The 22,452-nt window shown below is 42.3% G+C and overlaps 1 protein-coding gene across 3 annotated transcripts; it reads right to left on the bottom strand.

Moving 5' to 3' along the window:
* Positions 1–1,972: 1,972 nt before the first annotated feature.
* On the bottom strand, positions 1,973–18,692 carry DRG1 (developmentally regulated GTP binding protein 1). Of its 3 annotated transcripts, none has more exons than XM_037052564.1 (9): positions 18,544–18,692; positions 16,626–16,749; positions 13,741–13,916; positions 13,039–13,108; positions 10,522–10,691; positions 7,826–7,956; positions 6,533–6,700; positions 5,915–6,037; positions 1,973–2,280 (listed from the first exon to the last, which is right to left on the bottom strand). In XM_037052564.1, the coding sequence occupies exons 1-9, from the start codon at positions 18,583–18,585 to the stop codon at positions 2,181–2,183; spliced, it is 1,104 nt and encodes a 367-aa protein (XP_036908459.1). In that variant the 5' UTR covers positions 18,586–18,692; the 3' UTR covers positions 1,973–2,180. The 3 variants fall into 3 exon arrangements, with proteins under 3 accessions (XP_036908459.1, XP_036908458.1, XP_036908460.1); XM_037052563.1 differs by lacking the exon at positions 18,544–18,692 and adding an exon at positions 18,299–18,406; XM_037052565.1 differs by lacking the exons at positions 16,626–16,749; positions 18,544–18,692 and adding an exon at positions 15,137–15,288.
* Positions 18,693–22,452: the final 3,760 nt, after the last annotated feature.

Here is a 22,452-nt window from a genome sequence, read left to right as displayed (position 1 = left end):
ACGAGTCCATCTGAGCTCAAGACAACTTACACAAGAGACCAAGTTTCCTTCCATTTCCGCTGGTTAAGAGTTTGTTGTTAAAATACACCGAGAAGAATTCCAACTAATGGCACAGGCCAAGGAAATTCATGTGTCACAGCCAAACCACTATGAAAGCCTTCAGCTGTAGAAATGACCTGGTGGCCCTACCCCAAGCAGCATTCCTGACACAAAACTATATCCCCTTCCCAGAACTCCCAAGTCTGAGCCCAAAAGGGAGAGAAAGGAAGGGTAAAGTAATGCACTCAAGCACCAGGGAGCTACTGATGGAGTGAGGAGAGGAAGGTCTAATCAAAACACAACCTGAGGCCTTGGATGAACTGGATTTCAGCCACCTTTTCTCCCCAGCATCTGGGCAGTGCTAAATTCCTGCTCAATGAAAGTGAGTTTGGGCATGAGGATTCCTCCAAAACCTTATATATGTTCTGGCTAGAGAGTAAACCTTGCTGGAAATCCATTAGCTCAGAAAACCAGTGTTTCTCTGGAGAGTTAAATTCTGGATTATGGCCTCTATCATAAATGCACTGGTAATATCAAGGTGTATATCCTGAAAAGTAACTAGGATACCAGGCCTGATGGGCTTATCTACTAGATCTGGGGCCAGTGTTATGCCCATGCTCTAGGAAGACCATCAGAGGTAAACAACTATCACCGAGATAGCAGGAGAAACAAGTACTACACAAGGCTGAGTACGTGTATAATCCCACATCTCCATCTCTACAACCTGCTAACTCTGGCTCCCCTCATCTACAATCAAACTCTAGGCTCACTTCATCCATAATCAAACCCTATCTTCCTGCAGATGGTTCCTTTCCTGATTTTCTCAGGGACTACCCTTCTCTGTCATACCTGTTATCTATAATAAAATCATCTGACTTGTCTTCCTCTAAATAGCAAGTCAGTTACCAAGTTTAAACTTCTCCTCTATACCTACATGCCCACACCCTTCGTCTGTATTTTCACTAGCCCAGTCCACCACAAAATGATTCTTGCCAATTTTCCATCATCAGGACAATCCCTTCAAAATCCTATTCCCAGCCCAAAACTTCTGATTATACCTTTAGTACCCTCTCAAGTAGTCCTAACACCACCCCTTCTAATGTAAACTCCCACCTCCATACGTAACACATATAGGTAGGTACACGCAAACCTGCTCTGATCACACTGGTTGCCTCATTTGCAATGTTTTGCCTCCATTCCTTCACCCAGGTTATGTGGTTGAGGCCAGGACTGCCATGGGGTTCAATCAGAAAGGCTGAGCTACAGGAAAGGAGACACTTGGCCCACCTGGCAGCATGGTTCAACCCAACATTCAGCCCAACAGTGACAGACAGCTGTGTTCCAACTAGAGCAGACAGGGAGCCCATGTAAAGGAAAGGAACCAGTGACAACAGAAGCTAACATCCACCAAGTACTTATATGCCAGACACTGCGCTAATAAGCATTTTACAAGTTCCATGTTCCTTAATACTAACAATCTCCATTCTAGAAGATGCTATTACTATCTCCATGTTACATGAGGAAACTGAGGCTTATACAGGTTGAGTAATTTGTGCAAGGTTCCACAACTAATTATAAGTAAACCTGCAATTCAAACACCAATGTGCCTGGTCAGAGTACTCTACTCAATCACCACACTACACCATCTCCCAAATCGGGTAGCCTTGCAAGAAATAATCAGTTTACTTACATCGAGTTCCTTAGGTCCCCCTTCTCTTCAGCATCATCTGGGAAAGACCACTCAAAAGGACTGAAGGCCATATATAGTTAGAAGGGTTTCCCAGGACTAAACACCAACTAAGTTGTTGCAATCACAGTTTTATCCAGTTCACACTCAAGACAAAGTTCCCAAGTACCCCTTCTGCAGGTGCCTCACTGTACATATCCATCATCATTTAGTCCAACCCAAAAGAAATTCTGAGAATGACACATGAACTGCACATAGCCAGCTGGCCTACCAGGTCCTTTATGCAGTTCAGCATACAAGGTGAAGCCCAGTCAAGACAAATGAAGTTTCAGTATGGGTACCTCCACCTCCCTCCCCTGAATCCTGATCCAGTGGCTGCCAAAGTCAGAAGGGGATTGCTTGGTCATGGGGAAAGCTGCAGTGGTTGGCCCAGTAGATCGGAAAGGGGAAGGTTTCACTTCTTCACAATCTGAATGACGTCCTCATCCTCCAATGTATGGTCTTTACCCACTTTTTGAGGATTGTGTTTCACAGAGAGACCCCAGACCAGAGCGCTGTATGGAAGGGAAAAAAGAACAGTCAGCATAATGACGCAGCTTCTTCCCTAACTACCTGGGTGCCATGTTTCTGCTCAGGTTTACATTCCAGCTCTTAAGAGCCATAGAACTACAACAGCCAAGGTCCTCTCTCCCCATCAAGAATCACGGTCAAAATTCAGAGGCTTTAGCTTCCCCAGGAGTATGGCACACTGGAGCCTTCACATTCAAAGTAGCAAAGACTATCGGAAGTTCTGTAGTTCCTCTTGTCCCAGAACCAGTTTAAGAAGGTCAAAGAGAAAAAACACAAATAACTGTGACAAGACTAGCTTAAAATTAAAAGTAGCATGGGTTTGTTACAAAGAAATACCCTGAAACAATTCAGATTAGAAATTCTTACAAATACAGTGTCCATTATAGACTGTTAATACCGGTTTTGGCCCCAGCCGAGCAGCTCAGGTGGTTTGAGCATCGTCCTAATAACACCAAGGCTGTAGGTTTGATCTCCAGTCAGGTCACGTACAAGAAGCAACCAATGAATTCATAAATAAGTGGAGCAACAAATGGATGTGTCTGTCTGTCTGTCTCTCTGCCCCTCCCTCCTTCCCTACCTCTCTCACCAAAAATCAATAAAAAAATTATTTCTAAACAAAGAATACCAGTTTTTGTTGGGTCTACTAAAGCCATCAGCAGGTACTGCTAGGAAATACAGGCCCTCCCTCCTCAGCCACACTCAGAAAGTTCTCCCACCCTATCGAGAAACCACAAATGGTGTATTTTCCTGATTTCTTAGAGTACATGAAGATAGTTTTTACCCATGGGCCTCCAATACTAAAAATACGTAGTACTACTGATGGAAAATAGTAAACAAAATACTAAGACCTGCCTCTCAGAAGCTAAGAACTATATACCAATGTATAGAAAATGGTGGGCAAAAAAAAAAAAAGAAAGAAAATGGTGGTCATATTGTTATATCATCTTCGCATCAAAACTTTAAAAATATATATTCCAAAAAGAAATCACTAAATAAGATTTCACTTTTGAAAAAACAGATAAACAGGAATAGATATAACAGTATTAGTAAAACAAATATATATATATAAAATTTTTCTAATTTACTAACAAGCAAGGTAAATAAAAAGTGAGTGACCGTTTTATTATCTTAAACAAGAAAACTAGTTTTTATCAGTCAATGCCTACAGTAAAGTCTGTGCCTCCAATTTTGTTGACACCAATGTAAAAGGTTCACCCCTTTTGGAAAGTAATGCAACAGAAAATATGAAAAGCCATATAATCATTAATCATACTTCTAAATTAAATAAAAAAGGTAAGTTTTGTGCATGAAGATGAGAAAATTATATAAAGTAGCAAAAGATAGGAAAATTTTGGTTAAAATGATACATATAAATCTTGTAACACATGGGAAACACACATAGTAACTGATCAAAGGATATGTGCTGTGCATCTGGTCAAGGACATAAAAGGAATGCAACACGAACAAATGTTATATTTAGTAGGTCTAAAGTCTAATTTTTTATATTACTATGATGCTTAAAAACCTAGTTGGGCAATTATTTAAAAAACAAAAACAGGAAAATAGTGACCAAATAAAATCCTATTTGCTTTGATATGTCTCTTCTCCAAAATATTCTTCTCCTCTCATTTAATTCCCTGGATAACGTACAGTTCTAGAGGCTTTGCGGTGTTCTGCCACCACGGAAGGCAGGAGCTACATAGAAATCTACAAAGTCTGCAAAAGGAAAATGTCTAACTTTTCCTAAGACTCCACTTACCAAGCCTGTGCAAAAATATAATGGTTTGAGGATAATGAAAATTGCCACCTACATGTGGAATATAGTTACTTATAGTTACTTATTTTAGATACAAGAAATGTAAGACTTAAGAAAAGACTTCACTCTTTCAGTATTCTTAGGATAACAAACGAGTATTTTAGGATATCACTATTTCTGCCCTGGCTGGTATGGCTCAGTGGATTGAGCCCTGGCCTGTGAACCAAGACTGCCAGTTCAATTCACAATCAGGGCACATGCCTGGGCTGCAGCCAGGTCCCCAGTTGGAGTGTGTGAGAGACAATCAATCAATGTATCTTTCACACATCAACGTTTCTCTCACTCTCTTCCTCCCTCCCTTCCTCTCTCTCTAAAAAGAAATGAAATCTTTACTTACATACATACACACATACATACATACATATACATATATGTATGTATGTATGTATGAATGAAAGAAAGAAAAAGAGTCAGGATAAGCCCTGGCTAGGTGTCTCAGTTGGCTGGAACATCATCCCAATATAACAAGGTCATGGGTTCAATCTCTGGTCAGGGCACCATAAGAAGCAACAATGAATGCATGGATAGGTGAAACAACAAATCAATGTTTCTCTCTCTTCAAATCAATAATTAAAAAAAGAAAGAAAATGGAAAAGAAAAAGAGGGGAAGGCTAACATGAACCAAAAAAATCAAACAACCAATACCAACCTAATCAAGCAAAGTAAATATCACCATCAGTAGGACCTATCGACATCACAAATCCTGTGATATACTGCACTGAAGATACATCATCGTTTCTGTGGTTTTCTTACAAAACATGCATCTTACTTCAATCATGAGAGAACACTGAACAAACCCAAAGTGAAGGAGATCCTACAAAATAACTGATCAATACTCTTCAAAAGTGTCAAGGTCATCAAAGACAGTGAAAGGCTAAGAAAATAGTACTGGAAGACTGGGACACTGGAAGACTAAGAAGTAACAATTAAATGCTACGTAGATTCCTGAAACACAAAAAGGACACTGGCAGAAAAGGTATTAAGCCCTGGCTGGTGAAGCTCAGTGGATTGAGCATGGGCCTGTGAACCAGAGGATCAAGGTTCGATTCCCACTCAGGGCACATTCCTGGGTTGCGGGCCAGTTCCCAGTGGGGGACCCATGGGAGGCAACCATATATTGATGTTTCTCTCCCTCTCTCCTTCCCTTCCCCTTTAAAGATAAATAAATAAAATCTTTAAAAAAAAAAAGAAAAGGTATTAAAATTCAAGTAATATATCAATGCTGGTTTCTGTTCTTGGTAACTGTACTGTGGTTATAGGAGCTGGTAATATTCAGATAAGCAGGGGGAGAGATACAAGAAAACTCTTTGGACTATTTTCTACAACTTTTCTAAATTTAAAATAAGTTCAAAATACTTTATAAAAAAATAACAAATAAATAATGAGATTGCTCATTGTTAGCAGGTTATCATTGCTTCTAGGCCCTCTCAGCAATAAAAAGTATGAGAAAGAGATTAAGGATGCTTACCACTGCGTAAGGTTTAGGGCGGTGACTGTACCCAGTGGAGGTCAATATGATGCTAGCAGGAAGAATTAACATTTACGTTTGCCAAGAAGATAAATAAACAAGAAAAAGTCAGAGCCCTTTGCACTGTCAGCCCTCCTAAACAGAAGAGGCTTCTAGAGCTCTTCCTGCTCCAACTTCACATGACTTTAAGACACTGCCGAGTTCTAACCAAACAAGCACCTCAGCAGCCTCCCTGATGACCAATTTGCTTAATGCCATCCTAAGAATTTCTAGTTAATAGGATCAGTAACTCACAGGAAAAAGAAGGCACCACTTATGTGCCCATGATACTTACTACTTAAATTCTTTAATAAGATTTTTGTGAATCTTCATGCAGAAATCTTCTACTGTGGTCCTGGAGTAAGGCAGCACCACTGGGGATGTGTAATCTGGCAACTGGCCTTTAGGTTTGGTGTAACTAGAACAGAGAAAGAACAGAGGTTATCTACTTCTGGGAATGTCTCATTTGCAAAATGCAAATCAACCCTACAACACCCCTGAGAAGGAGAGATGCAGATAACCCTCAACTTGAGAAAAATTTTGCTCTCGCCCTGGCTGATGTGGCTCAGTGGACTGAGTGTCCCAGCCTGTGAACCAAAAGGTCACTTGGTTCAATTCCCGGTTCAGGCACATGCCTGGGTCGTGGGCCAGGTGTCCCCAGTGGTGGGGTGCACAAGAACTAACCACGCACTGATGTTTCTCTCCCTCTCTTTCTCCCTCCCTTCCCTTCTCTCTGAAAATAAATAAATAAATCTTTTTTTTTTTTAAACTGCCCTCAATTATAGCCTAGCAGATAATAGGATTTAATTTATTTCTCCTAAAAGACATTATGTTAATGAGCTCCAGAGGATATCATTTTAGGACAGCCTGATTTAATTCCCACAGCAACATGACCCTACCCACTAAGACTTACATCCTCACAAGTTTCAGATAGTCCCAGATCTTTTCCAACAGGTCATCAAAATTCCAGCGGTGATGGGCAGAGATGGGTACACAGTGAGGCACCTTATATATGATATCTAATTCTTCAATGGAGATCTGATCAATCTTATTTAACACATAGATACAGGGGATATAAACTCTATTAAAAAAAAAGAACAGGATCTTAGTCTGGACCCGTTGACAAGACTATCAGTTTGATTATCAGCACCCCTCACCCAGAACCCCAAATGAGACACTCTCAAAAGGGGTCATAAGAGGCAGATCAACCCCCTGCCCCACAAAGAAAAACTTTCCACCAAAACAAAGTAGAAGATCCAAAAAGTGAACTATGAGTTGAGAACTAACAAAGCCCAGGCCCTAGTTCCCACCACGCAGCTGCCCACTGCAAATGGCCGCTACAGCAAAAAGGACCCAAGTTTTGGAGTCACACAGACTAACTCTACTCACAGCTCAGCCACTTTTAAAATACGGGGCCATCGGCAAGTCTCAGGGTCAATTTCCTACAAAGTTGTTTTAAGAATTCTAAGAATGTAAGTACATTTCTTATATTTCATGATGATTTTTTAAAGAACAAAGAAATTTTCAATACAATGCCTGACAATGTCACAATTCCAATGTCCAGTCAATGTGGCAGCTAAGGTTAGCAATCATTAGGCAGGCCGCAAATTCTCAGGCTTCAAGGGGCTCACTTACAAAGTGCCTAACTCAAAGCACTGGCTTCGTTTTCAAATGAGGATCAAATAAATTCCTTTCTAGGAAAGGAACTAGAAAATATTATATCCAAAAGCCATGAAAAGTTTTAACAGTGGTTTTAATTATTTTTCTATTTCAAATATTAATAATAGGAATTTTTCATGGACTAGGGTTTCAGCTAGGTGCCCTTAGGTTAGAGAGAACAGACACAGCCTACCCTGTTCTGAGTTAGGATAGCCAATAGGATTTCTCACACAAACTAATTCTGGGAGTGAAGTCTGAGAAGGTTCTCAACCATTATACGACAGAGCTTAGGAGACAGCCTACTTCACAGCAAGTAATTGAAATGGGAACTTTGGCCAACAAAATGAAATTCCAGAGCAAAGAAGGATGTTAGGAACCAAGACCAACCCTTCATATTACAGCTGAGGAAACCGAGGTCCACTAACATTTGAGATAGTAGCACAACCGGGGTTAGAATCGACATCTGCTAGATTCATGACCCAGTGTTACTTCCCTTACGAGGCTTCAAATTCAAACTCAGGTACCAGACTAAACAGCGGGTTCATACCTGTTTCCTTCCACCACATCAATAAGATCATCTGCTGTGGCATCACTACGCAGAGTCACGTCAGCATTATGGATTTTGTATTCAGCCAGAATACTCTTCACAGTTTCAGCATCCAACTCACTCTGAGGGCACTGAGTGAGCACAGAAGACATTGACTGGTCAGAGAGAAAAATCTCCCAAAAGTATCTCCTGATGAATCTGGATAACCCTAGCTAAAGTGCAAATTTATTTCTACAGACTGCTCTCCTGGATAAGAGTAACTGACTTTTAGTAGGAAATACTTAAAAACGGAAACTCTTTCCAAACTCTAAGGAAAGTGTCACAGACTGAACTGTGTCTCCACAGATCCCACCCAAATTCACATGTTGAAGTCTTCATATCTCATAACATAACCATCTGGAGACAGGGTCTTTAATTAAAACGAGGTCATATGGGTAGGCCCTAATCCAATGTGACTGATGTCCCTACAGGAAAAGGAGGTCAGGACGCAGGCACACAAGAGGGAAGATCACATGAAGACAGAGAGAAGATGACCATCTTCAAAAAGGAAAGAGAGCTCAGAAGAAACCAACCCTCCTCTCACCTTGATCTCACATATTTAGCCTCCACAATTAACAGAAAATTAATTTCTGTTGGTTAAGCCACCCAGTCTATGGTACATTATTATGGCAGCCTTAGCAAACCAATACAAAAATAATGAATGCTCAAATTCAAACATTATGACAGGATAATGGGAAGGATCTTCAGACAGGACAGTTGAAACCTACGCCAGTTAAAATGCCTGGACCTCTAGGACGTCAAACGTTATAGACAATTCTCAGTCCTAAATTATATGACTTAGAAGCAGCATTTGACAGTTATTGATCAATCCTCCAATCTAAAATACTTTACTTGGCTACCTGGCTTTCAAGATTCCAAGCTCAGCCCTGGCTGGTATAGCTCAGTGGATTGAGCACAGGCCTGTGAACCACACAATCGAGGTTTGATTCCCAGTCAGGGCACATGCCTGGGTTGCAGGCCAGTTCCCGGCAGGGGACGCACAAGAGGCAACCATACATTGATAATTCTCTCCCTCTCTCCTTCCCTTCCCCTCTAAAGATAAATAAATAAAATCTTAAAAAAAAAAAAGATTCCAAGCTCTTCTGGTTTTTCTTCTCCTCCTTTGTCTGAGAAGTCTTATTTGCTGATTCTTCCCATCAACCAACCTCTAATCACTGAGGGGGCCCCAAGGCTTAATACTTGAACCCCTCTGCATTTACACTCACTTCCTAGTGATCTCAGCTAAACTTAGGACTTTAAAGTTGATGACTGCCAACTGCACACCCCCAGCCCAGATCATTCCTAATATGACTGTGGACAGCAACACTTGGGTGTCTTGACACCTCAACCTGAACGTTCTGATTTTTCCCCTCCCCTCCAAACCTATTCTACCCAAAGTCCTACCATTTTAGTAATAAGACTGCATTTTTCTAGCTTAGAAAAAAAAAGTCATCTCTTTCTTTCACAAACCACATCCAATCCAGGTGTAATTCCTACCAACTACTTTCAAAATCTTTCCACAATCAACCACTTTGGATCTCCTCCACTATCACAACCTTGGTCTAAGAAGCTTTTACTTCTTGACTGGCTTATTGCAATAACCTCTTAAATGGTTTCTCAGCTTCTGCTCATAATCCATTTCAGTTGGTTCTCCACAAACAGCTAGACTGATCCCATTAAAACCTAAATCAGATAGTATTTTCTCCATAGACTGGAACCCAAACAGCAGTTACTCAACTCCTGCAAAATAAGGTGTGTATGGCCCTATTCTATCACTTCGTCTCTTACTACTTTGCTACTTGCTCACTCTGCTGTTCCTCAAACATGCAAAGGCATGCTCTACTTCAGAGCCATGAATGCTCCCTGTACAAGAAATGCTCTTCCCGCCCTGGCTGGTATAGCTCAGTGGACTGAGTGCAGGCCTGTGAAACAAAGAGTCGTTGGTTTGATGCCCAGTCAGGACACGTCTGGGTTGCAGGCCAGGTCCCCTGTAGGTGGCGTGTGAGAGGCAACTACACACTGGTATTTCTCTCCCTCTCTTTAAAAGTAAATAAAATTTTTAAAAAAGGAAATGCTCTCCCCAAAGATACTCATTTGGTTCACTACTTCATGTCGCCTTACTGAAGACTTCTCTGATCAACCTACTTAAAACTGCAACCCTCCCACTGTATTCTCCGTTCCCTTTCCCTAGGTTACTTTTGTCCTCACAGTCCATGTCATCTGCTATACTATATCTACTCCATTTTGTTTGCTACTTTCCCCCACTAGAATATAAGGGCAAGAATTTTTGTCTATTTTTCTCCCTCTTCCATCTACTCCCCAGAGCCTAAAACAATGCTTAGCCCATGGTAGGCACTCTATTAATCTATGTTGAATGAATAAAAACACAATGTTGGCAGCACATGCTTCAAGCAAGCATAAGATTGGTCTATTCTCCCATACCATCCCAAACAGAGAGAACCCAGAAGAGGAATTAAATGAAGGTGCAAAGGTAGGTCTGAGATGGACCCTTATCCTACTCTTGATTCCTATCAGTCATTCCAAGGTCATGGTGTTACTTCAATTAGTGCTAGAAGTCAGGTAATTTCCAAATGTCACTGTTCCTATAGCTCAATCCATTCCACCCCAACCTGCCTCATATCACCTTCTCCACTTACAGTGGCTGTGAGATTGATACCACCCTTATCCTTCTTCTTAAAGCCAATGTTGGGAGGTTTGCTGTTCAAGCGAATGCCAAAGCCTTCCAATTCGTTTTCAATTATCTTCTTATGTCCCAAGGGTTTCAGGACATCCAGAACAATCAGGATCAAGTTGCACGTTCGAGCCACTGAAGAATTGAAAAATTAAAATTATACTTAAGCAAAGTTTATTAAAGATTTATCTAATCCAAATATTCAAAATCGGGAGTGTGAGGGGTATTCCTGTACTTAAGTGACAAATGATGTTTTTGTAAATACATAGACACAAGTGAAGTTCTTAAGGCTAACTAAGATTTATGCCAGAAGTCAATTTGTGATGTATACCTTGTTTACTACTAGTGTACCTAGAAAATGCATCAACTCTAGATTCATTAGTACAAAAACAAGTCAAAATGAAGAAACAAACTAAGCATTAACCTAAATCCATGAAAGAGTTTTAAAAGATTTAGAACAGTAAGAATTCTAAAAGAATAAGATTATCTGGTTAGCATATTTTAGTTAACTTTATTGAGGCATAATCTACAAAAAATAAGTTGTGCCAAAGTTAAGCATATGGTTTGATGACAAATATATATATATGCTTAACTTATATATATATGTTAAGCTTATATATATATATGCTTAACTTATATATATATATCCACTATAACAATCAAGAACATTTCCATCACCAATTCTATAAAATAGCTACATTAGCCCTGGCTGGTGTAGCTCAGTGGATTGAGCACAGGCCTGTGAAGCAAAGGGTCGCTGGTTCGATTCCCAGTCAGGGTATATGCCTGGGTTGTGGGCCAGGTCCCCAGTGGGGGACACAGGAGAGGCAACCACACATTGATGCTTCTCTCCCACTCTTTCTCCTTTCCATCCCCTCTCTGAAAATACATAAATATTTTTTAAATAGCTACGTTAATAATTCAATGTAAGGGTAGAATAAAAATAATGTAGAAGTAGAAAAAAGAAATATTTACCTACCATTTACCCTTTCTTGGGAGGTTACTATAGAACATGCTTCAGCAAAATATAACAATAACCCCCCAAAAAGTAAAACAATGGCGCTAGGAAATAGGGGAATCCCACACGTGAACACAGAAGAAAATTTCAGGCTAACAGCCATGCAAAAAGTGCTTTTTCCAATACAGATTCTGCTAGCCACCTGTGGATACTTGCATTTAAATTAATTAAAATTAAAGTATAAAATTTAGTTCCTCAATTGCACTAGGTACATTTAAAGTGTTCAACAGCCACACATGCCTAGGAGCTACCACACTGACCAGCAGAGATTCAGAACATTTCCATTACTGGACAGTCCTGGCCTAGAAAATAACCAATCCATATTGATCCAGAGCCATGAAGACAAAGTGTATGGAACAGCAGAGTCAGGGTTTGGGGAAGAATATAAAATCAGCAAGATTATTTCTAGAACTACATTTAAGTATCTAGAAAAATACTGACTGATAGGCATTTAATCTATTGGAACATTTGAAAAACATTAGCAAATACAGAAAAACTAAACAAAACCAAACAATAAACAATTATTTACTCCATGAAAAACAAATTTCAAAAAACACATTTCTTTTTCTTTTTTTCAGATTATATTTATTTATTGTTTTAGAGAGAGGGGAAGGGAAAGAGAAAGAGAGGGAGAGAAACAACAATGTGTAAGAGAAATATCGATCTGCTGCCTCTTGCACGCCCCCAACTGGGGACCTGGCCCGCAACCCAGGCATGTGCCCTGATGGAGAATCAAACTGATGACCTTTCAGTTCATATGCTGGCTCTCAACCCACTGAGTCACACCAGCTAAGGCAAAGAAAAACATTTCAATGGGGAAAAAACAAGTCGTAATATACTACTTATCTCAGCATTGAACGAAAGTTACATAGTCATTACACAATCACGTCATGACTGATGACTTAACTAAAACTTGTGATATAACTTCTTTGAAAAAAATGGGAAAACAGGTATGGACTAAAAGAGAGTTCATTCTCCTCCAAGAAAAAACAACAGATGATATCTAAAATTCATTAACCATGAAACAGCAAAAAAAGCTCAATTTTTTAAAATGTGACGGTAAGTAGCAGAGGAAACACTTAAGAGTTGGCAGTATAGTTGCCAATGGGGGGTGACAGTGAAGGTGAGGAGAGGCAGGACAGCAGACTGTTGCAATTTATAATTAGCCTTTTATAAGAGTTTACTTAATGAAAAGACGGAAAACCACGAGTCAGGAAACCTGAATTTTAGTTCAAAATCTGCCATGAACACTGCGATACTGGGGCAAAGCACTCTACTTCTCCTGTCCTTAGAGTTTCTCCTCAAATGGGATCTGATGTCCCACGAATTCTGACATTCTATTCCAGTAAGACGTCAGGTTTCTGCCCTACACTATGTATCCTCTCGAAGCCCACAGTCCCCATCTAAAGGAACAGTACCTGTTAAAGCAACGAAATTTCAGGATGCTGGCCCTGGACCACTCACCCGCAATGACTTGACGGCCTCTACCTTTCCCATCCTTAGCACCCTCAATGATACCTGGGAGATCCAAAAGCTGTAAGATTAAGGACCAAGAGAGAAAAGAAAAGGAAAAATTGATTATAAATCTGAGCAGATCAAATAGAATGATCTATTTCTCAAGTATCCAAAATGTAGGCAATCCAAATCCAATCTTCCTTATGAGTATGTAAAAATTACTTTAACTATGAATCTTCTGCCCTGACTGGTGTGCTCAGTTGGTTGGGTGTCATACCACAAAGCAAAAGGTCACTGGTTCGATTCCCAGTCAGGGCACAAGCCTGGGTTGGGAGTTTGGTTCTCAGGGCACAGGCAGGTGGCAACTGATCAATGTTTCTTTCACACAATATTGTGAAGAAATATTGAGAGAGAAACACTGATTGGCTGCCTCCCATATATACTCAGAGCAGGGATCAAACCCACAACCTGGGTATGTGCCTTGACTAGGAATCAAACCCCCAACCTTTCAGGGTATGGGAGGACACTCCAACCGAGTCACACCAGCCAGAGCGTGTAGTATTGTCTTCATTGCTTTATCTTCCCTGCTAGAGAATGAGGGTCTGGGAGATCAGAGATCAGGTCTGGCATACAGACAGCTCCCAATAAATGCTTTTTAAATGAATAAAAGAATGGATGTCTTCCCTTCCTTGGCCTACAGGACTGACTCACCTGAATCTTGGCACCTTTGTATCTGATGACACCAGGCACAGTGGTCAAAGTAGTGAACTCATAGGCTGCCACCTCAGAATATACCCCTGCCAGGTTACTGAGCAGTGTTGACTTCCCCACGGACGGAAAACCCACAAATCCAATTCGAGCATCACCTGTCTTGGCCACGTCAAAACCTAAAACAACAATAAATATCAAAAAGAGGAAGAAAGTTACCTCTGAGCATTAACACGCATGTAATTCCTTTCACATTCTGGCTACCTATCTCACTAGGACCCATTTCTGCAATTTTTTACAGTTTACCTCTGGAATAGAACTTAAGCACACAAAATCCCCCTACAACAATTCACAATGTTTAATGAACTATTTGATATAAAAACTTTATCCCTCTACCACTTAAACTGTTATATAACCTTCTGGTACTCATGGTATTAGAGACTCAAGTATTACATAATAAATGATCTAAAAAACAGATTTCCTTTTTATCTTACAAACCCTGGGAACTGTGTGACTGAATTTTCTTTTTCTTTTGTTTTTTTTTTTAAGATTTTATTTATTCATCTTTAGAGGGGAAGGGAAGGACAGAAGTATCAATGTATGGTTGCCTCTTGTGAGTCCCCTGCTGGGAACTGGCCTGCAACTCAGGCATGTGCCCTGACTGGGAATCGAACCTCGATACTCTGGTTCGCAGGCCCACGCTCAATCCACTGGGCTACACCAGCCAGGGATTTTTTCTTTTCTTTTTTTACAATGGCTACAAACACGTTCAAAGCCAACTTTGTGGCCCTTCTCCAGGAAGTGAACAGACTTTGACGTTACTTTTGGTCCTAACCTTATCTCATGGCTTCAGCTTATTCTTTCTACTGTCATTTCCCTTTACATACATTTCCTTACTTTTTATCATATTGACTGTATATATCTACATATTCCTATAAATCTGTGGGGATCAGTACAATATATATGTCAATAAAACCCTAGTTCACTTAGACCACATTCATTTGCTTTTGAAACCAGTAGAATAAATATAATTCAAGAATTCAGTCTTAGAAAATACAAATATACTTTGACAGAAACTTTAAAATTATTTTTAAACCGCATCCCTGTATTATTTTGATAGAAATTATACCAGAGGGATAAAAAAAAAATGTTTAAGAAAAACACAAACCTCCCTGGCTGGTGTGGCTCAGTGGATTGAGCACAGGCCTGTGAAGCAAAGTGTTGCCGGTTCAATTCCCAGTCGGGGCACATGCCTGGGTTGCAGGCCAGGTCCCCAGTAGGGGACACATGAGAGGCAACCACACAGTGATATTTCTCTCCCACTCTTTCTCCTTCCCTTCCCCTCTCTCTAAACATACATAAATAAAATTTAAATTTAAATTAAAAAAAAACCACAAACCTTCTCCTGGCCCACCACCACCTCCACCTTTTGGAGTAATTAGTTCTCTGCGAAGCTTAGCAAGGCGAGCCTTAAGCAGCCCTAAGTGGTGTGCCGTAGCCTTGTTCTTCTGAGTCCGAGCCATCTACAAGGGAAGAAATCACAGCCATAAATCAGAAGCAGTTCCTATGCAGTAAAATATCCAGAATGAATGGTACCCCAGCTCTGAGAATGCTTCTTCCTAGGTCCCTCTAATGTCAGTATACCCATACCTACTTCTTTAACTGATGAGAGAGACAGAGATGGGCAGGGTGGGCCAACGAGGGTGAAAGATTTGTTATTCCACTTATTTATGCAATCACTGGTTGCTTCTTCTATGTACCCTGACCCAGGATGGAACCTGCTGCAACCCTGGTCTATTAGGTGGATGCTCTAACCAACTCAGCTACTCAGCCAGGACCCTACCCATATCCATTTCAACCAGACTTTTAAAAAATATTTTTATTTATCTTTAGAGGGGAAGGGAAGGAGAGAGAGAGAGAAATATCAATGTATGGTTGCTTCTGCCGAGGACACACAATGTATTGTGTGTCCCCTGCCGGGAACTGGCCTGCAACCCAGGTATGTGCCCTGACTGGGAATCGAACTGCGAGCCTCTGGTTCGCAGGCCTGTGCTCAATCCACTGAGCTACACCAGCCAGGGCATTCAACCAGNGTTGCCTCTTGTGAGTCCCCTGCTGGGAACTGGCCTGCAACTCAGGCATGTGCCCTGACTGGGAATCGAACCTCGATACTCTGGTTCGCAGGCCCACGCTCAATCCACTGAGCTACACCAGCCAGGGCTTTCTTCTTTTCTTTTTTTACAATGGCTACAAACATGTTCAAAGCCAAATTTGTGGCCCTTCTCCAGGAAGTGAACAGACTTTGACGTTACTTTTGGTCCTAACCTTATCTCATGGCTTCATCTTATTCTTCCTACTGTCATTTCCCTTTACATACATTTCCTTACTTTTTATCATATTGACTGTATAGATCTACATATTCCTATAAATCTGCGGGGATCAGTACAATATATACGTCAATAAAACCCTAGTTCACTTAGACAACATTCATTTGCTTTTGAAACCAGTAGAATAAATATAATTCAAGAATTCAGTCTTAGAAAATACAAATATACTTTGACAGAAACTTTAAAATTATTTTTAAATCGCATTCCTGTATTATTTTGATAGAAATTATACCAGAGGGATAAAAAAAAATGTTTAAGAAAAACACAAACCTCCCTGGCTGGTGTGGCTCAGTGGATTGAGCATGGGCCTGTGAAGCAAAGTGTTGCCGGTTCAATTCCCAGTCGGGGCACATGCCTGGGTTGCAGGCCAGGTCCCCAGTAGGGGACACATGAGAGGCAACCACACATTGATATTTCTCTCCCACTCTTTCTCCTTCCCTTCCCCTCTCTCTAAACATAAATAAATAAAATTTAAATTTAAATTTAAAAAAAACCACAAACCTTCTCCTGGCCCACCACCACCACCACCTTTTGGAGTAATTAGTTCTCTGCGAAGCTTAGCAAGGCGAGCCTTAAGCAGCCCTAAGTGGTGTGCCGTAGCCTTGTTCTTCTGAGTCCGAGCCATCTACAAGGGAAGAAATCACAGCCATAAATCAGAAGCAGTTCCTATGCAGTAAAATATCCAGAATGAATGGTACCCCAGCTCTGAGAATGCTTCTTCCTAGGTCCCTCTAATGTCAGTATACTCATACCTACTTCTTTAACTGATGAGAGAGACAGAGATGGGCAGGGTGGGCCGACGAGGGTGAAAGATTTGTTATTCCACTTATTTATGCAATCACTGGTTGCTTCTTCTATGTACCCTGACCCAGGATGGAACCTGCTGCAACCCTGGTCTATTAGGTGGATGCTCTAACCAACTCAGCTACTCAGCCAGGACCCTACCCATATCCATTTCAACCAGACTTTTAAAAAATATTTTTATTTATCTTTAGAGGGGAAGGGAAGGAGAGAGAGAGAGAAATATCAATGTATGGTTGCTTCTGCCGAGGACACACAATGTATTGTGTGTCCCCTGCCGGGAACTGGCCTGCAACCCAGGTATGTGCCCTGACTGGGAATCGAACTGCGAGCCTCTGGTTCGCAGGCCTGTGCTCAATCCACTGAGCTACACCAGCCAGGGCATTCAACCAGACTTTAAAAAGAGTGAAAATCTGCCCTGGCCAGGTAGCTAGGTTGGTTAGAGCATCATCCTGATACACCAAGGCTGCAACAGAATCCCCAATCAGGGCACACACAGGAATGGACTATAAATGATGCATTCATTTATGCAATGAATGCACAACAAATGGATCTAACAACAAATCTATGTTCCTCTCTTTCTCTCTAAAATCAATTTTTAAAAAATTAAAAAGTAAAATCTCATTCTCTCCATCACCCAGCCCATTCTCCTTATTACAGAGCAAACCACTGAGTTCCATAGAGTAGATATGACCAAGGTCATTACAATTAGCATCCATAAATTAGACTAAAACTCATCTGCTGATTCCTTTTCTACGGCTTGTACCTGGCATGCCCCATGTGAGACAAGGTTCCCACTTTTCTAGGTTTAAAGACTTCTGAGAACTTCTGCAATGGAATCACACAATAACCCAGGTGGAACCGACAGCTACCACAGATGTCAATCTAATTCACGATTCTATTCCCGGGAAGAAGGAGTCATCAAAGTCAAGACTGGGGAAGGTGGGGTTTCGAGGGATGCTAAGGAAAGACACTCAAGTACTTGAGCAGTCAAAAGGGCACGGGATTCAGTGTTGCTCACAGGGAGGGAAAAAAAAAGGAAAAAAACTGAGAGAAACAATGTTCGGACAAGAGTTGAACAGTGGAAGGAGGCACCGACCGAGGTGCAGGGCTGTGGAACGCGGGCCCGGTCTGAGGGGAGTCGAAGAACACGGACCCCGGGCATAGGGGCGCCGGGGGACGCGGGTCCAGGATGAAAGGAGTCGGGAAAGTACGGTCCTGGCTGAGGGGAGTCGGGGAGCCCGGGCCCGGGCTGAGGGAAGTCGGAGAACGCCGGCCCAGTTCGGACGCGGCTGAAGGGAGCTCAAGCAGTAGCGACACCGCCGAAAAAGGAAAGCTCGGACGGAGAGCGAAGCGCTAATTGAGCCCATTACCTCGGCTTCGATCTCCGCAATCTTGGCTAAGGTGCTGCTCATGGTGGCGAGTCGCTGGGGTTGCACTGAGCGCCACACTACCCCAACCACTGCACACTAGCTGGCGGACCTACCACAGTCCCCGAGCACTACTTCAGTGCGCAAGTGCGGTATTTCCCAGTTCTCGCGAGAGAATTCTGCTCCAGGTTCACCGCGAGACCAACGGTGTGGAGTAGTCTCCTNGAAGCGCTAATTGAGCCCATTACCTCGGCTTCGATCTCCGCAATCTTGGCTAAGGTGCTGCTCATGGTGGCGAGTCGCTGGGGTTGCACTGAGCGCCACACTACACCAACCACTGCACACTAGCTGGCGGACCTGCCACAGTCCCCGAGCACTACTTCAGTGCGCAAGTGCGGTATTTCCCAGTTCTCGCGAGAGAATTCTGCTCCAGGTTCACCGCGAGACCAACGGTGTGGAGTAGTCTCCTCCCCCTCAACCAACCCCGCCCCGTACCAAGAGCCAGCGCGGTGTCATAGAGCCCGGGGGAGCTGGGGCCAGAGAGGCCGCCCTAGTCCTTACCTCCTCGAGCGCGCTGAGGGTCGCGCGCTGCTCGGCCCCGCCCCGCCCCCCCCAGACCTGCGCCCAGGGCCCCGCGCATGGTGTGTGAGCGGCTCTTTGCTACAGGCCCCCAGACCTGCGGCTCTCAGACCCTGCGGGTCTGTGAAAAGTGCACTCAAGCCCCCCACCCCTCTTCCTCGCCAGCGCTTTACAGGTCCTTGGAGCCCCTTTGCATGCTGGGGGGACAATCGCGGATTCCACGGCCTCCCAGGTTGATACAGAGACCGATCTTCAACCTGTCTTGCCTTCTTGGGAAAAAGTTCTTTTTTTCCATCACTCAGAACTGTATTTAGGTATCTGTTTTGTTTACTCGCAACCCCGAGTAGAGTGCATGGCACACAGTGAGCCCACAGTAAGTTCGTGATTAAATGGCTAATTCCAGAGAACTGGTACTTGAAACAGCTTGTAATACTGAAAAATGTGAAGTTTTGTTAACGCCCATCAGTAGGGAAACAAATAAATAAGGGTCCCTCTATGTTGTCAAATTCTATTTCAATCATTAATGTAAATTTGTGTGGTCTGACTGGACAGGTGTCCGGGACATGTTTAAAAAGGGCGGGGGCCACACCTACGTTGTGATCCCATTTATATTATTTTTTAAATTAGACATTTAAATAGGTGTACATGTGTGAAAGTGCATTTTTAAAGGTCTGGATAAAAGGATTCACTCAACTTACAGTGGGATGGGATGCAAAGAAAAGGAAAAAGCCTTTCACTTGTTATTCCACATATTTGTGTCATTAGAATTTTTAAAACGCTGAATGTATCCATGCTATATTTGTGTGATAATAAAGTTAAAATTTTCAAAACACTCCTCTTCCCCAAGTGTCTTGTGAAGAGGAAGCCAGGACATCCAAGAGCTGTGTGCTGGTTTTGAAATCTGCTTCCTGTGGGATCGATGAATTCTTGCTGAAAGATTGATTGATCCATTGGGAGTGGCAAGCCAGGCTTAACACACATGGCTGGCTGCCACTGGGCCCTGGGAGGGAAGTTTATTTATTTAAATTTGTAAGTAAGAACAATTCCAACTTGTCAGGGACAGAAAAGGAAATTTCATTGGGCATGAAGGAGGGAATGGAGAAAGGAAAGCTTTGACACAAGGGTCCAGGAGTTTTGTTCTTTTCTTTAACCTCAGGCCTTTCATAAATAAATTAAGGGGTGATGAGGTAATTAGATCCTGCACCATTAGTGATGGAGGAGGGAAGAAGAGGAGAGGAAGTCCAGCTGGAATGGATATGATCAAAGATCAGTCTTAAAAAACAGATAAAATCAAATCAGCAGGCCTTCCCTAACTTGGAGTGCTTAAGGAATTAATTGGCTGACAAGATAAAGGGCAGCATCACTGCTCTGGGAGTAGATGCTCCTTAGCAAGTCTGTCATAGGAAACCTGCAGCTAAGTTAACTACTTTATTACTCGAAGACAACCCAGGACCCACCTCGAGGGCCCCAAGCTGTCAAGAGTGTGCCAAAGGGTAATAGTCATCTCCCCCAAGGACCTGGGTGGCCATCTTACTCCTCCAATGAATACTGTCTGAACTCCAACTGCTGCCTGGCACTGTACCAGGGCTGGGGACAGAGCTGAGAGTGAATCAAACACTGTCCTTGAACTTAAGAGGTATCTAGGTTAGGAAGCCAAGAGTAGGTCTTCAAGCTTTTAAGCTCCTAAGAGCCATAGTCTGCTTGGTAAGAGAGGGCCCCTTTTGCATTATGACCAAACCAGTAGTGCCTTGGCACTATGTTTCTTAAAAAAAAAAAAAAAATGCCCTGGCTGATGCAGCTCAGTGGATTGAGCATTGGCCTGCGAACCAGAGGATTGCATTTCGACTCCCAGTCAGGGCACGTGCCTGGGTTGCAGGCCTGTTCCCAGCGGGGAACACATGAGAGGCAAGCATACATTGATATTTCTCTCCCTCTCTCCTTCCCTTCCCCTCTAAAGATAAATAAACAAAATCTTTTAAAAAAATTAGCCCTGGCCAGTGTTGCTCAGCTGATTGGGCATCATCCTGCAAAGAAAGAGGTCACCGGTTTGATTCCAGGTTAGGCCTGGTCCCCAGCTGGGGCACATGTGAGAAGCAACAGATCAATATTTCTCTCACACATCAACGATTTATCCCTATCTTCCCCTCCCTTTAAAATAAATAAAATCTTTTTATTTTTAAAATAAAAGAATTAAACTGAAAATGAGCCCTGACTGCTGTGGTTCAGTGGATTGAGCCCCAGGTGTAAACCAAAGGGTCACCAGTTTGATTCCCAGTCAGGGCACGTGCCTGGGATGTGGGCCAGGTCCCTAGTAGGGGACACTCGAGAGGCAATCAAACATTGATGTTTCTCCCTTTCTCCCTCCCTTCCCCTCTGTCTAAAAATAAATAAATAAAATCTTTTTAAAAAATAAAAATGAAATGTAAGAAAGACAGAAAAATTCCGTCTCTTGTCGGGACACTCCAACCCCTCTGAAGTAATTATACTTCTCCAAATGTGCATATTCTCTGGCACTTGCTTTCTCTGCTCGGTAAGTATACTTCTCCCACCCTGCCCCTCCGACACCCACATCTGGCTGCCTGACTCACCTTCATAGTTTTCTGATCTGGATAGTCTCTGAGAAGCATTCCTTGGCTAGGTAGGGGCCCACCTGTGGCTTCCCTCCTTACTCACAGGTTCTGGCCTCACCAGAGTGCAGTCACTCTGTTAGTTGATTTGTCTGTCTCACCACTAACCCCTGAGGCCATGAGGGAAAAGCAGGATAGATTTCTAGCACCAGTTACATCAAGCTCTTCAAACATATGTATTTATTTGTTTGGTTTTTTTGAGAGGGAGAGAAATGTCAATGTGTGGTTGCCTCTTGCATGCCCCCCACGGGGGACCTGGCTCAAAACCAGGCATGTGCCCTGACTGGGAACTAAACCAGCAAACCTTTGGTTCATGGCTGGCACTCAATCCACAGAGCCACACCCACCAGGGCTAAATTTAGCTTCTAAACAGATCAAAATTCCCAGGATACTGTAGCATTAGACAGCCGGAAGCCCTAAAATGAAGGATAGTTAATACCATTAGTGAGTGATAAATGTTCTTTTTTTTTTTTAGTGTTGTGCTTTTAGAAAGGAAATTCTCAAGAACGCATATCTAGGATATAATGAAGACAGTTCTCTATAAATACTTTGTCTCATGATGCAAAAAATAAGTATACAAATCATTAAATCAAAGTCTGCTTTCTTTTTCATTCAAGTGTGTACTTCCTTGATCAATTTATTACTTCCAGTCCTTTCATCTCAGGATGTATTAGCAGCAGGGACTGTGCTAGGCATTGGGAATACAAAGGCAAGATGTCCCACCCCAAGGGAAGAGAAGAGGGGTAAACACACACAAATGCCCAAACCTCAGTGATACAAAGCCTAATGATCTGTCAGAAGAGATAAAAAGAAGGTAGCTTGTGAGATTCAAAGGAAGAGGCGCTCACATCTGGCATGGATCAGAAAAAGCCTCTGGAAGAGATGGGCCTGGGAAGATGGAGACTTGAAGAGAGACCAGTTCAGGCACGTGAGCAAAAGCAGAGTAGAGGG

Source organism: Sturnira hondurensis, unplaced genomic scaffold, assembly GCF_014824575.4.
Source record: "Sturnira hondurensis isolate 20B ecotype Veracruz unplaced genomic scaffold, ASM1482457v3 Scaffold0007406, whole genome shotgun sequence".
Lineage (NCBI taxonomy): Eukaryota > Metazoa > Chordata > Mammalia > Chiroptera > Phyllostomidae > Sturnira > Sturnira hondurensis.
Note: the sequence above shows the minus strand (reverse complement) of the source record. Positions and strands in the feature narration are given on the sequence as shown.